Source organism: Hemiscyllium ocellatum (genome assembly GCF_020745735.1).
Source record: "Hemiscyllium ocellatum isolate sHemOce1 chromosome 27 unlocalized genomic scaffold, sHemOce1.pat.X.cur. SUPER_27_unloc_1, whole genome shotgun sequence".
In the NCBI taxonomy this organism is placed as follows: domain Eukaryota; kingdom Metazoa; phylum Chordata; class Chondrichthyes; order Orectolobiformes; family Hemiscylliidae; genus Hemiscyllium; species Hemiscyllium ocellatum.
Window position 1 is genome coordinate 3265836 of NW_026867476.1, and position 14686 is coordinate 3280521.

The 14686-nt window shown below is 46.5% G+C and overlaps 1 protein-coding gene and 1 long non-coding RNA gene across 7 annotated transcripts in view; one reads left to right on the forward strand and one right to left on the reverse strand.

Moving 5' to 3' along the window:
- The window catches only part of LOC132807029 (uncharacterized), a 16987-nt gene continuing 2301 nt past the window's right edge, over positions 1–14686 (forward strand). Inside the window, exons 1-4 of the long non-coding RNA XR_009641916.1 lie at positions 1–639; positions 3475–4465; positions 10598–10793; positions 14110–14234. This is a non-coding gene — a long non-coding RNA (uncharacterized LOC132807029). The remainder of the gene's footprint in view (positions 640–3474; positions 4466–10597; positions 10794–14109; positions 14235–14686) is intronic.
- The window catches only part of LOC132807021 (zinc finger protein 271-like), a 25915-nt gene continuing 16381 nt past the window's right edge, over positions 5153–14686 (reverse strand). For 4 of the 6 annotated variants that reach the window (XM_060821322.1, XM_060821318.1, XM_060821321.1 and 1 more), the window contains one exon: positions 5153–8381. In XM_060821322.1, coding sequence (XP_060677305.1) covers positions 6564–8015 — 1452 coding nt within the window. In that variant the 5' untranslated portion in view covers positions 8016–8381 and the 3' untranslated portion in view covers positions 5153–6563. Of the gene's footprint in view, positions 8382–13816; positions 14462–14686 lie in introns of those variants that run through there. The other 2 variants (XR_009641914.1, XR_009641912.1) reach the window with 2 other exon arrangements.

Sequence of the window (14686 nt, forward strand, 5' to 3'; positions counted from 1 at the left end):
GGAGGTGACAGGTCGGAGCGGAGGGTGAAGCCCTCTCCACCAATCCCAATCCCTGCGGTCATTGCGGACTAATCGGAGAGCGACATTCGGCGGGGTGGGGTGGGACAAACGACGACCGCAAAGCCGGCCGCCATTGGTCAGCCGGAGTAAGGTGCGCTCTGATTGGAGGGGGCGCGGATGACGCGCGTCACTGAAGGAGAAGACGGAAAGAAGAAGAAAAACAAAGATGGCGGCGCGAGGCTGCGGTTTCTGACGGAGGGAGGGGGAGAGCAGACAGGCATCGTTTACCTCAGAAAATACCTTTAAAATACATTTCACATTAAAGCCGGAATTTTCCAAACTGAAGTTGTGAAGAAAGGAAACGGTCCCCGGTGGGGGTTTTATTGTTCATTTGTGTACAATTCCCGGGAAGGGGGAGGTGACGGTTACCGGGTGAACGGGAGAAACAAATTTAAAATGTCGGCGGTGGAGGAGAGAGAGCCGGCGCCCGCGGCTCCCACTGCAGCGGGAGGTGGAGGAGCGGCGGCGGCGGCGGCGGGCGGGGGGTGAAGTCCGGCGGAGCACAAGCTGGAGGAGAGGCTGCACTCGGTGCTGTGCTGGACCGTGTCCCTGGAGCTGCCCGCGGCTTCACTCTACCAGGTACCGGGCTGGGCTGGACAGGGCTGAGGGGGACAAGGCGGATCACCATTAACCTGGAGCCACAATCACTCCCGTTCCTAAAAACAAACATAATTTATATTAAAATCACCACCTTATTCTCCATACACCTTCTATAATCCCATCCCCATCCATGCAGGAGGTCACAGGCTGCACCATCTGACTGGACTGATCCTGTATTCATTTGTGTATAATGTGTAGTCACAGCGATGTACAGCATGGAAACAGACCCTTCAGTCCATCCCAACCCAATCTAGTCCCACCTGCCAGCACCCGGCCCATATCCCTCCAAACCCTTCCTATTCATGTCCCCATCCAAATGCCTCTTAAATGTTGCAGTTGTACCAGCCCCCACCACTTCCTCTGGCAGCTCATTTCATGCACGTACCACCCTCTGCGTGACAAAGTTGCCCCTTGGGTCTTTTTTAGATTACTTACAGTGTGGAAACAGGCCCTGCGGCCCAACAAGTCCACACCGACCCGCCGAAGCGCAACCCACCCATACCCCGACATATACCCCTTACCTAACACTACGGGCAATTTAGCTTGGCCAATTCACCTGACCCGCACATCTTTGGACTGTGGGAGGAAACCGGAGCACCCGGAGGAAACCCACGCAGACACGGGGAGAATGTGCAAACTCCACACAGTCAGTCGCCTGAGGCGGGAATTGAACCCAGGTCCCTGGCGCTGTGAGGCAGCAGTGCTAACCACCGTGCCACCGTGCCGCCACCACCGGGTCTCTTTTATATCTTTCCCCCCTCACCCTCTAGTTCTGGACTCCCCGACCCCGGGGAAAAGACTTTGCCTGTTCACCCTATCCATGCCCCTCAGAACTTTGTAAACCTCTGTCAGGTCACTCTTCAGCCTCCGACGTTCCAGGGAAAACAGCCCCAAGTCTGTTCAGCCTCTCTCCGTGGCTCAAATCCTCCACAACCCTGGTAACATCCTTGTCAATTTTTTTCCAAACCCTTTCAAGTTTCGCAACGTCCTTCTGATAGGAAGGAGACCAAAATTGCACACAACATTCCAAGAGGTCTAACCCTTTTTAAAAATATACAATGTTATTTATTACATTAGATTACTTACAGTGTGGAAACAGGCCCTTCGGCCCAACAAGTCCACACCATAGCGCAACCCACCCAGACCCATTCCCCTACATTTACCCCTTCACCTAACACTACGGGCAATTTAGCATAGCCAATTCACCGAACCTGCACATTTTTGGACTGTGGGAGGAAACCGGAGCACCTGGAGGAAACCCACGCGACATGGGGAGAATGTGCAAACTCCACATATTAGATATAAAATATTGCAATACTTCACAGTGCTGTAGAAAGTCACAGGCAATATAGTGTGCGAGAGCCTGTGTAAACCTCTGTGGTTATGTTTTATAAATGTGATTTGAGGTAATCACATTCAAAATGTGGTCACATGCAATCATTGGTTAGGTTTTTTTAATGTGTGTCTGATCATATGTTTTGTTCTCCCTGCATGGCAAATTGGACGTGTTTGATTTTTCTTTTCTTACAAGTATTGTGAAACGTAAGTTCTTCATAGATAACAGATCAATGTTTGTGAGTTGTGAGCGGGTTGTGAGTTCATGGAATGCCTTGTCAGTAGCAGTGGTGAACTCTCCCTCTTTATGGTCATTTAAGCGGGCATTGGATAAGCATATGGAGGTTATTGGGCTAGTGTAGGTTAGGTAGACTTTGGTCGGCGCAACATCGAGGGCCGAAGGGCCTCTACTGCGCTGTATTTTTCTATGTTCTATGAGTCAGACTGCTGGCCATCATGTCCTGCTCCAGCTTTGCAGTCTGCCGGTTGTTTGGCTCTGCACCCATCTGAAGAAGGGCTTATGCCCAAAACGTCAATTCTCCTGCTCTTTGGATGCTGCCTGGCCTGCTGTGTTTTTCCAGCACCACATTTTTCAACTCTGCACCCATCTTCCAGTCCGCTGGCTGTTAGTTCCGCTCTGAGTTTTCAGAATTACCATAATTTTTTTTTATTATTCAGTTGGGCTTCTGCTCAGGACAGGGTATGAATTTTGACAGGCACAAATTTCAGCCCCTCAAAAGTAGTATCCATGTAATAGTCGACTCCCTAAATTTATCCTTAAAAAGTAGTCAAAAAATTACTATTACTCGAGTATACATGGGATAAATTAATTGATGTTAATTGCTTCTTTGTTTTACGCTATTTCGGCTTATGAAAGGTTTCATGGGAAAGCACTACTTATGGATAGTGGGGGAAACCTGTATCAATACAATACAGCAGAGTCACTGGCCCTTCTTATTTGGTTTAGGCACCCCCACCACCAAGCTTGTGCCAATTCTTAATCCTTACTTAGACCCACTATTTATTGCCCATGCACAGTTTCTGTTCAGCTCCCATTCATGTATCAATCAAGATACGCTTGATAGTCATGATTTTGAGATGCTGGTGTTGGACTGGGGTGTACAGTTAAAAATCATACAATACCAGGTTATAGTCACGAATCCATGTAAGACTTTGTTAGCTCACGTTTTAGATTAGAATCAGTCTAAACATTATGGCACAGACAGGGAACACAGGGGGCTCACACCATCACCATCTTATCTGGCTGACACCAATTGTTACAGTTACATTCTAACTTTTTAAAAAAAGTTTTGTGATTTACATATGAAAGAAGTGAAACTATCATGGTCATTCTAACAGATGACAGACTCAACAAACAAATATTTTTCAATGTATTATTTCAGTTACATTATACTGTAAACTTTTGCTATAAATTCTGTGTCTTACAATTGTGTTTCTCCTTATCTCTGTTCCCTTTAGTCTAAGGCTGTGCCCTTGGGTCCTAGTCTCTCCTACCAATGGAAACAACTTTCCAACATGAATTCTATCTGGGCAGTTCAGTATCTTGCAGATTTCAATTGCATCTTCTCTCATCCTTCCAAACTCCATCAGGTATAGGCCCAGAGTCCTCAAACGTTCCTCATATGTTAAGCTTTTCATTCCTGGGACCATCCTCTTGAACCTCCTCCGAATGTGTTCTAAGGCCAGTACATCCTTGCTGAGATATGGGGCCCAAAACTGTGCACAATACTCCAAATGTGGCCTGACCAGAGCATCAGAAGAACATCCCTGCTTTTATATTCGTCTTGTCAAAATAAATGTCATTGTTGCATTTGCCTTCCGAACTCCTGACTCAGGAGAAAGTGAGGACTGCAGATGCTTGAGATCAGAGCTTTTCCAGCAACACATTTTTTAACTCCTGACTCAACCTGCATGTTTACCTTGAGACAATCCTGGACTGGAACTCCCAAGTCTCTTTGCGGTTTGGATTTCTTAATTTTCTCCCCATAATCCTTCTGTTCCAAGGGCGAGGATCTGGTGTCAGGGCAGCACCAGAGATTTCTCGACACACAGATTGTATTTGGGGATACCAAGGGATCTGAGGAACTGCCAGTATCTCAGGAAGAATTGTTATTCCTGGAGGAGGCAGAGAGGAAAATGGTATGGTCCTGTAAACTCCAGAACTTTCCTAACTTCACGAGTCAGCAATAACTCTTCCTGGGCCAAGAAATGAAAAGGCCAATGAGAAACTGCTACAAAGGAGTTACAAAACAAAATGCTAGTTAACCATCCCTGGGAAAGAGGAGACAAAACAACAAGCTGTTTCTTGCGACAGACAAGATAACTGTGTTTAATAACCTCATGACACAAGGACAAATAAGTCTGCCTGTAGAAAGGAGGTCCTGACATAAAGGGGTTAATTGCAGGACAGGCTGTTTCAAACACACAGCTAACCCTCAAGGATAAAAAGGTAAGCTACAGACCCAAGGTCTCCAGAAATATGGGGAGGTAGTGGTAGAATCTAAAGAAACATCACATCACAAATTTGAAAGTGAGGAAACCACCAGAATTCAACTCCAACAACAATGCAGCAGTAGTACTTGGAAGAAGTATTTCCAAATTCTGCATGTTTTGGTGGAAACCCAGCTAAATTCTGCCATCAATTGGGTGATAGCCAAGTTGGTGGGTGAGGCTAAACTTGTTTACTTGAGAGGTTTTAGTTTTGATTGCAATGTGCAAATAAAGTGTAAATCATAGTTTCAGCAGTCGAGTCTCTGTGTGGTTTCTGAGACAGTAGCCAAATAAAAGCGATTCACCCACAACCAGAGCGAGGGGCTGGGATTAATATTGACTCCATTGCATTCAGCAGGACGTCATGTCAATACTGTTATAAAGCAAAGGCTGACCTCCATCCTCCGCCACCTCCCCCCCCCCCCCCCCCCCCCCCCAACCACCAAGATCTTAAAGCGAAACACCCAAAGAGAAGCACATTGCCCTATAATCTTTGAAATTAGCATGAAAAATAGTGTAATCTGCTCTAGTGATAAAAAAAAATTGTTGACACTTTAAAATCAACAAAAAGCAATTTATTTATCCAACTATAAATGGTGAACAAATGGACTAAACTATTAACAAACCAAACAAATCCCTTCTAACTACTGACTATACCTGAATGAAATAAGATTCTTGTGGTATGTTATTCCAATAAATAAGAGTCCCAATGATACAACAAAAATATAGAATTTAGTCTCTCAGATTACAGCCATGTTACACGAGTTCTGGAATATTCAGCACCTTGTTCAATGGAGTATTCTGTCAGGAATGCCGTTGTCTTTTTTTTAAAAACGATGCTTTCTCTAATACGCAGATGACTGAAAGCCAACTTCTTTCTCTCGAGCTGAGGACTCTTAGCTCTAGCGATTTGGGGCTCTGTACAAATGCCCCTTTCTTTTCTACATTGATAAATCGATTTTTTTTTCAGTTGGGGGCTGTAAAAGATAGAGGTTCCAATTCATCTGGGATTGGGGACTTCGCAAATGGCTAACAGGTAATGACTGGGGCAATAATCAGGGAAAAGGTTTTTGAAGTTTCTTTTCTAAAAAGACTTGTATAATGAAAGGGCAGTTCTCCCTTTTTTCCCCTCGTCTGAAGCTGCTGGGGAAGAAAGGTTCCCTGATTCAACAGGTGTTTCTGCCTAACTCTCCTGTAAGAACCGGTGTTTGAACTGACCTTTTTTTTTAACCATAAACACACCCCTTTGGCAATGTTGCAGGAAATTGGAACAGTTCCTTTCTCGGTGGCATGTAAATAAATATTAGTTTTCCTGGAAGCCAAGTGGTTTAACCAACTGTTTGGGTCTGGGCTACCTGTTTTGAGGAGGTCAGGCCTGGTCCATATCACTGTAAACCTGCAAATTGTCTCCAGGAAGGATGTTGTGAAACTTGAAAAGGTTCACAAAAGATTTACAAGGATGTTGCTGGGGTTGGAGAGTGTTGAGTTATAGAGGCTGAATAAGTTGCAGGTATTTTCCCTGGAGCATCAGAGGTTGAGGGATAACCTTATAAGAGATTTATAAAATCACAAGAGGGGCACAGATAGGTGGAGGAATCCAAAACTAGAGGTTTAAGATGAGAGGGGAAAGATTTAAAAGGGACCTAAGGGGCAGCTTTTTTCATGCAGAGGGTAGTGTGTATATTGAATGAGCTGCCAGAGGAAGTGGTAGATATAACACATCCAGCCCCATTCTCCTACCCTATTAATCTATATTTACCCTTGACTAATGCATCACACCTACACATCCACTATGGGACAATTTAGCTTGACCAATTAACGCTAACCTGTACAGCTTTGAACTGTGGGAGGAAACCCATGCAAATAAGGGGTGAGAATGGGTGTGACTGCGTGGAGTTTGCACAGAGTGGAATAGAACCCAGGTATGCGAGCTGTGAGCCACTGTGCCACCCCTGAACCGTTGTGGGGGGTGGGCTGGGCTGGGTGTAGTCCAGCAGAAACCAAAAAAAAACCCACCGACTCTGCCACCACACCCACTGTCAGAACAGGCAGGAGGTTCAGTCTGGGGGGTGACCCAGAGCATTGTCACTGGCAGAAACTGATCTTTGGGAGCGCTGGTGTCCCTGCTGGTGCTTCCGCAAGTTGCAGGACAATGTGAACCTCCGCCCGCACTCGGGGCAGGCAAACGGCCTCTCCCCGGTGTGGACCCGCTGGTGCCTCAGCAGGTCAGAGGAATTGCTGAAGGCTTTCCTGCACTCCGGGCAGGGGAAGGGCCGCTCGCCAGTGTGGACCCGCTGGTGGGCCAGGAGGGCGGAGGCCTGGGTGAAGCCCTTCCTGCATTTGGGGCAGCTGTAGGGCTTCTCGCCCGTGTGGACCCGCCGGTGGGTCAGTAGGTTAGAGAAGCGGGTAAAGCCCTTCCCGCACTCAGGGCAGGAGAACGGCCTCTCCCCAGTGTGGACGTGCTGGTGCCTCAGCAGGCTGGAGGAATTGCTGAACGCCTTCCCGCACACGGAACAGCTGAAGGGCCTCTCCCCAGTGTGGACCCGCTGGTGGGTCTGGAGGTGGGAGGACTGGGTGAAGGCCTTCCCACACTCAGGGCAGCTGAAGGGCCTCTCCCCAGTGTGGACCCGACGGTGTCGCAGTAGGTGGGAGGAGACAGCAAAGCCCTTCCCACACTCGAGGCAGGGGAATGGCTTCTTGCCTGTGTGGACCCGCCAGTGGGTCTGGAGGTGGGAGGCCTGGCTGAAGCCCTTCCTGCACTCGGGGCATGAGAACAGCATCACCCTGGTGTGGACCCGACCATGCGCCACAAGGGTGGAGGCATGGGTAAACCCCTTCCCGCACTCAGGGCAATGGAAGGGCCTCTCCTCCACATGGACCCGCCAGTGCCTGAGCAGGCCTGAGGACTTGCTGAAGGCCTTCCCGCACTTGGGGCAGGAGAATGGGCTCTCCCCAGTGTGGATCCGCTGGTGGGTCAGCAGGATGGAGGAATCACTGAAGGCCTTCCCGCACTTAGGGTGGGAGAACGGCTTCTTGCCCATGTGGACCTGCCGGTGTCTCAGCAGATTGGAGGAATTGTTGAAGGCCTTCCTGCACTCAGGACAGTGGAAGGGCCTCTCCCCCGTGTGGATCCGCCGGTGGGCTAGTAGGTCGGAGGAATTGCTGAAGGTCTTCTTGCATTTGGGGCAAGAGAACGGCCTCTCCCCTGTGTGGACCCGCATGTGCCTCAGCAGGTTGGAGGAATCGCTGAAGGCCTTTCTGCACTCAGGGCAGCTGAAGGGCCTCTCCCCAGTGTGGACCCGCTGGTGGTCCAGCAGGTGGGAGGAGCGTGTAAAGCCTTTCCCACACTCAGGGCACGAGAATGGCCTCTCCCCAGTGTGACTGCGCCGATGAGTCTCCAGGGCAGATGGCACACAGAAGCCTTTCCCGCAGTCACCACACTTCCACGGTTTCTCCATGGGGCGGGATTCCTCGGGTTTCTCCATGGCTGAAGCTTCAGCTGCACACATACGTGTGTACAGCCCCTCCCCGCTGTGAATTCCTCTTAGACTGTATAACTGTTTCAGGCTCCACACTCAGGGCACTGCAATGGTAGGGTCCCACTGATGCTGGGAACGTACTGAAACAGGAACCATAGATCCTTGCTCCTTTTCTCTCAGAATCAGATGAAAATCGTTGCAGTCTTGATGGATTGAGTGACTGTCAAACATTGACATGAAAATGAGGACTGCAGACACTGGAGAGTCCGAGTTGAAAAATGCGGTGCTGGAAAAGCACAGCAGGTCAGGTAGCATCCGAGGAAGAGAGTCAACATTTTGGGCATAAACCCTTCATCTGTTGATTTTGAAACTTGCGTCTTCAGATCTTCAAATGTTCTGTAAAAAGAGGTTAAAAATGTCTCTGTCAGTCCAGGATAGAAATTCAGAACAAGCAATTCTACTTTCTGCGGAACATTCTTTTCTTTTGTTATTCCACAAAATTGAAAGCAACTCTCCCTCTATTCTCACTCCACTCGAACTAATTCTGCTGAAGGTCTTGTAGGGACAGAAAGGCAAAAATGACAAACTGACATCTTTTGAATTTTGGATAACTCCACCTGAAAGTTAATATCTTTCACGACATTTGGGATACTGCTGAGAGTGAGCAGGTCTGATTGTGGGAAGCAAAAAAAGTGTCAATTCAGGATGAACCTGCAACACAGCTTCAAAATCAAACAGACACAAAATGGAAATGAGACATCAAGGCACTGGCACCAGAGAGAAACTGAACATACAGATGTGACAAACGTTAGTGGCAAGCCAGAGTCAGAAATATACAGCACACAGTTCAATTCATCCATGCCGATTAGTTGCCTAACTAATCTATTCCCATTTGCCAGTACTTGGCCCATATGCCTCTAAACCCTTCCTATTCATCCACCCAGCCGGATGCCTTTTATGTCACTATTTTATGAGCCTCCACCCAGCGTATGCATGGGTTTCCTCCAGGTGCTCCAGTTTCCTCCCACATTCCAAAGATGTGCTAAATTGCCCATAATGTTAGGTGCATTATTCCAGGGTATGTATAGGGAAGAGGAATGGGTCTGGGTGGGTTACTCTTCGGAGCGTCTGTGTGGACTTGTTGGGAGGAAGGGCCTGTTTCCACACTGTAAGTAATCTAATCCACCACTTCCTCTGGCAGCTCATTCCTTTAGACACCACCCTCTGCATGAAAAAGCTGTCCCTTAGTTCCCTTTTACCCTTTCCCCGGCATCACACTAAACCTATTACCTTCAATGCCCGAAACGTCGATTCTCCTGTTCCTTGGATGCTTACCTGACCTGCTGGGCTTTTCCAGCAACACATTTTTAAGCTCTAGCATCTGCAGTTCTCACTTTCTCCTATTACCTTCTAGATCTGGACTCCCCCATCCCAAAAAAAAGACCTTATCTGTTTACCCTACCTGTCCCCCTCATGATTTTATAAACAATTTTATAAAGGTCACCCCTTGGCCTCCGGTACGCTCGGGAAAACAGCCCCAGCTTATTCTGCTCAAATCCTGGCAACATGCTTGTAAACCTTTTCTGAACATTTCAATTTTCACAAATCCTTCTGATAGGAGAAAGGCCAGAATTGCAAACAATATTCCAAAAGTGGCCTAACCAATGTTCTGTATAGCTGCAACATATCCTCCCAACTCCTATACTCAGAGGATTGGGAATGTTTTCTAAAACCCTCAAAAGGCAACCAGGAAAGAATGGAGGGACAAACCGAATTTTTGAGTGTCAGCTTGGAAGCATCAACATCTCGGGGCGGGAGTGGGATGGGGTAGGAAGCCAAATGCTCTGGAGCCAAGGTGGAAGAAGAACAGAGGATGCAAAAGCTTTGCAGCCGGCTTGAAGCTGCAATGAGGAATATTGCATGTGGTGTACTTGTACCTGTTGCATTTATTTATGGGAATCGGGTACATTTCAAAAATAAAAACAGAAAAGATTTCTCCCCCTCCCCAATCTCTATTATAACAAGAAATCAGAGCCATTATAACACCATGGGATTTAGCAGCATAAAATAGGCCATTCGGTCCATCAAGTTTGCTCCGCCATTCAATTATGGCTAACACATTTTTCAACTCCATTCTCCCGCTTGATCCCCTTGACAATCAAGAACTTATCTATCTCTGTTTTAAATATACTCAATGACCTGGCCTCCACCGCCTTCTGTGGTAATGAATTCCGCAGATTTACCGCTCTCTGGCTGCAGACGTTTCTCCTTACTTCTGTTCCAAAAGTGTTCCCTTTACTCTAAGGCAGTGCCCTTAAGTCCTAGTCTTTCCGGCCATTTGAGACATCTTCCCAATGGCCATTCTGTCCAGTAATCTGCAAGTTTTAATTATATTCCACCATCTTCCTTCATTGAGCATAGTCCCAGAGTCCTCAAACATTCCACATCTCTTCATCCCTGGGAACATTCTCGTGAATCTCCTCTAGATCTGCTTCCAGGCCAGGACATCCTGCCTGAGGTATGGGGCCCAAACTTGCTCACAATATTTTAAATGTGGTCTGAACCCCAGCTTTAATAGACCTCAAAAGTACATTCTTGCTTTTATATTCCAGCCCTCTCAAGATGAATGACAACATTGTGTCTGCCTTCCTAATCACCGACTCAGCCTGCAAGCCCGCTCTGAGAGAGAAACCTGGACTGGGATTTGCAAATCCATTGGCACTTCAGGTTTCTAAAGGGGAAGAAATTCAGAAAATAGTCCATGCCTCTATTCCTCCTACCCAAGTGCAGGATGAGTTAGAGTGAAAGGTAAGGCTGGTATGATTAAAGAACTGTGGATGAATAAAGATATTGAGGCGCTAGTGAAGAATGAAAAAAAATTCATATATTCTTGGATTCAAATGAATGTCTTATGGGGGATTTCTTCAGAGGGAGATCTGGAAGGCAAAAGACGATATGAGATAGCCTGATCTACAAAGGTTAAGGATAATCCAAAGAAATTCTCCAAATACATATGGAGCAAGAGAGCAATATGAGAGAGAGAAAGAGAGGGAGGGAGGGAGGGAGAGAGAGAGAGAGAGAGTGTGTGTGTGTGTGTTAGGCACCTTAAAGATTAAGGAGGTTATCTGTGTTGAAATGCAGCAGATGGGAGAGATATTAAATAAATATTTCACATCAGCTTTCAGGCCCCTACACTGCACCTTCTCTGGATGACCAGCGGGCTGGCCCGCACTGCCCTGCAGCAGAAAGGGAGGAGAACACAGTTTGCAAAAATCCTTTCCCTTCATAGAATCCCTGCAATGTGGAAGCAGACCACTCGGCCCAATGGGTCCACACTGACCCTCCAAAAGGGTAATCCATCCAGATCCATTCTCCTACCCCTATTGCTCTACATTTACCCCTGACTCATGCACCTAACCTGCACATCACTGGACACTGTGGGTAAATTAGCATTGCCAATCCACACATCCCTGGGCACCATGGGGCAACTTAGCACAGTCAATTCACCACTAACCTGCAAACCCTTGGAAAGCATGGGATAATTCAGCACAGCCAATTCACCCGAACCGACACATCCCTGGACACGATGGGGCAATTTAGCATGGCCAACTCATCCTGACCTGCACTTCTGAAAAGAGATATGTCCCCTGGCCCGGATGGGATTTATCCTGGGATTCATCCTGGGATTCTCTGGGAAGCCAGGGAGGAGATCGCCCAGCCTTTAATCTTTGTGTTATCGTTGTCTATAGGAGTAGTGCCAGAAGACTGGAGGATAGTAAATGTTATCCCCTTGTTCAAGATGAGGAGTAGAGACAATCCTGCTAATTACAGACCAGTGAGCTTTACTTCGGTTGTGGGTCAAGTGTTGGGTAGGTTATGAGATAGGATTTATAATCACCTAGAGAGGAATAAGTTGATTAGGGATAACCAACATGATTTTGTGAAGGGTAGGTTATGCCTCACAAACCTTAGAGTTGTTTAAGATTGTGACTGAACAGGTGGATGAGGATAAAGCGGTTGATGTGGTGTATTTGGATTTCAGTCAGACATTTGATAATGTTCCTCAGGGTAGGCTATTGCACAAAATACAGAGGCATGAGATTGAGGGTGATTTAGCAGTTTGGATCAGAAATTGGTGGTGGTTGATGGGTAATGTTCATCCTGGGGTACACCAAGGATCTGTTTTGGGGCCACTGTTGTTTGTCTATGAGTGCATGGAAGGTTAGTAAATTTGCAGATGACATTAAGGTCGGTGAAGTTGTGGATAGTGCTGAAGGATGTTGTAGGTTACAGAGAGACATAGATAAGCTGTCGAACTGGGCTGAGAGGTGGCAAATGGAATTTAATGCAGAAAATTGTGAGGTGATTCACTTTGGAAGGAGCAACAGGAATGCAGAGTACTGGGCTAATGTTAAGGTTCTTGGTGGTGTAGATGAGCAGAGAGATCGCAGTGTCCACCTACATAGATCCCTGAAAGTTGCCACCCAAGTTGATCGGGTTGTTAAGGTATATGGTGGGTTAGCTTTTATTGGTTGAGGGATTGAATTTTGGAGCTGCGAGGTTATGCTGCATCTGGAGAAAACTCTGGTGCGGCAGTACACGGAGTATTGTGTACAGTTCTGGTCACCGCATTATAGGAAGGATGTGGAAGCTTTGGAAAGGGTTCAGAGGAGATTTACCAGGATGTTGCCTGGTATGGAGGGAAGGTCTTATGAGAAAAGGCTGAGGGACTTGATGCTCTTTTCATGAGAGAGAAGAAGGAAGAGAGGTGACTTAATTGAGATATATAAGATAATCAAGATAAGGTTAGATAGGGTGGACATTGGTGAGAGCTTTTTTCCTCAGATGGTGATGACTAGCATGAGGGAACATAGCTTTAAATTGAGGGGTGATAGATACAGGATAGATGTCAGAGGTAGTTTCTTTACTCAGTAGTAGGGGGCATGGAACTCACCAATGTTAATGGCATTTAAATGGTCATTGGATAAATATATGGATGAAAATGGAATAGTGTAGGATAGGCAGGCTTCAGACTGGTTCCACATCAAGGTCAGCACAACATCAAGGACCAAAAGGGTCTGTACTGTGCTGTAATGTTTTAGTTTTGGATTGAGAGGGGAAACTGGAGGAAACCCACGCATTAATAATGTATTATGGTTTGGTTAATGTGACAATTAAATGCATCTATCTTTTCCAATGTGGCTGGACAGGCCACCCGAAATAATGAACTAATAATGCACAATGATAACCTTACCAGGGAGTGCCAAAAGATAGATAATGATCAGAGCGTGCTGGGAAACAGAACCCAACCTTGTCTAAACTGTCAATCCACATGCTGCAGAATGTAGACAGGCAAACTGGACAGCTGCAGACCCTGCAACACACACCTGAAGTTGGACTTGAATGGGACAATGGAGCATTGCCCTCGGGACAATCGGGAGCATTGAGTCATTCGCTAGTCACTGAGGCACCGAGTACCCTTATTTCGAGCAGGCTATGTGCATCCAGCACCAACATAATGGACACCTAAGAGCCACCTGCCATCAGTGTGCCAACACCTGACCGAGTCTGATCGATCAGGGTAATCAAACCTGACCAATCCATTGGCAGATCCTCAAGACCCTCCCAAAAGGGCACGAAGACTCGGAAGGAGAAGAATCGTCATAAAACCCCACTCAGCGCGGTGACTTGAGAATACCCACCCCCAAGGCCATTGGAACAAGAAAACATCGTCAACACCTGGAGCCCGGCTAAGGTCTAGTGTGGTGGTATCCAATCATACAAAGTTGAGTTAAAGCATAATGTAGTTTATTGTTAGTTGACAGCGTACTTTATTGTTCTGATATTAATTGTGTTCAATAAATGAATATTATTGTTTATGAGTCAACTCGTAGTTCTTTGCTTGGAGTATGAGTTCAAACACACAGTGTGGTAGGTATGACACCAAGAAGCAGGTGTAACCCTGGCCATAGTGATAAAGATGGAAAATAAGCCAAAACGTATTAGAAGTGATAATGAATGAATTGTCAGTACTTAGAGCTGACTAAAGCATTCACTTACTTTCTCTCACTACAGACACAGCTTAACTTGCTGAATTATTTGAGCATGTCCTGTTTTTTTTCAGATTTCAGCTGCTCCAGTATTTTGCTATTATTTTGTTGTTGGCATTTCTCACATCACGGAGTCTGGAAGCACAGATGCACCAACAATGAGCTGCTTCATACCAGGGGCAAGTGTTAGATACAGAAGGTAATCTCTAGCCTCCAGCATAAGTCCACTTTGAAATGGAGTCACAGAATTTGGATAATTTAGCCGAAGGGTAAATGCTCTATAAGGGTAGATCAGCTCACTCCACTCCCCAGCCCTTTCACGAACAATACTGGCAGATATTGTCAATCTCCAGTTGCCTGTGGAGAAGATGATGTTTGATCTTCTTGAACTGCTGCAGTCCATGTAGTGAAGCTGGTCCCAGGTTACTGCTCAGTGAGGAATGACAGGTTATTCACCTCGCAATGATGAGCAAATTGTCCAAATCAACAACAACAAATTGTATTTGTACAGCATCTTCACTATAACAGAATGCCCAAGATGATTGACAGGAGTGTGAAAAGTGATATTTGACACGGAGCCACTTAGAGATGTTTAGGCAGCTAACCAAGCATGTTTTTGCGGTTCTCTCTCAATTACTTATTTTATGTTTT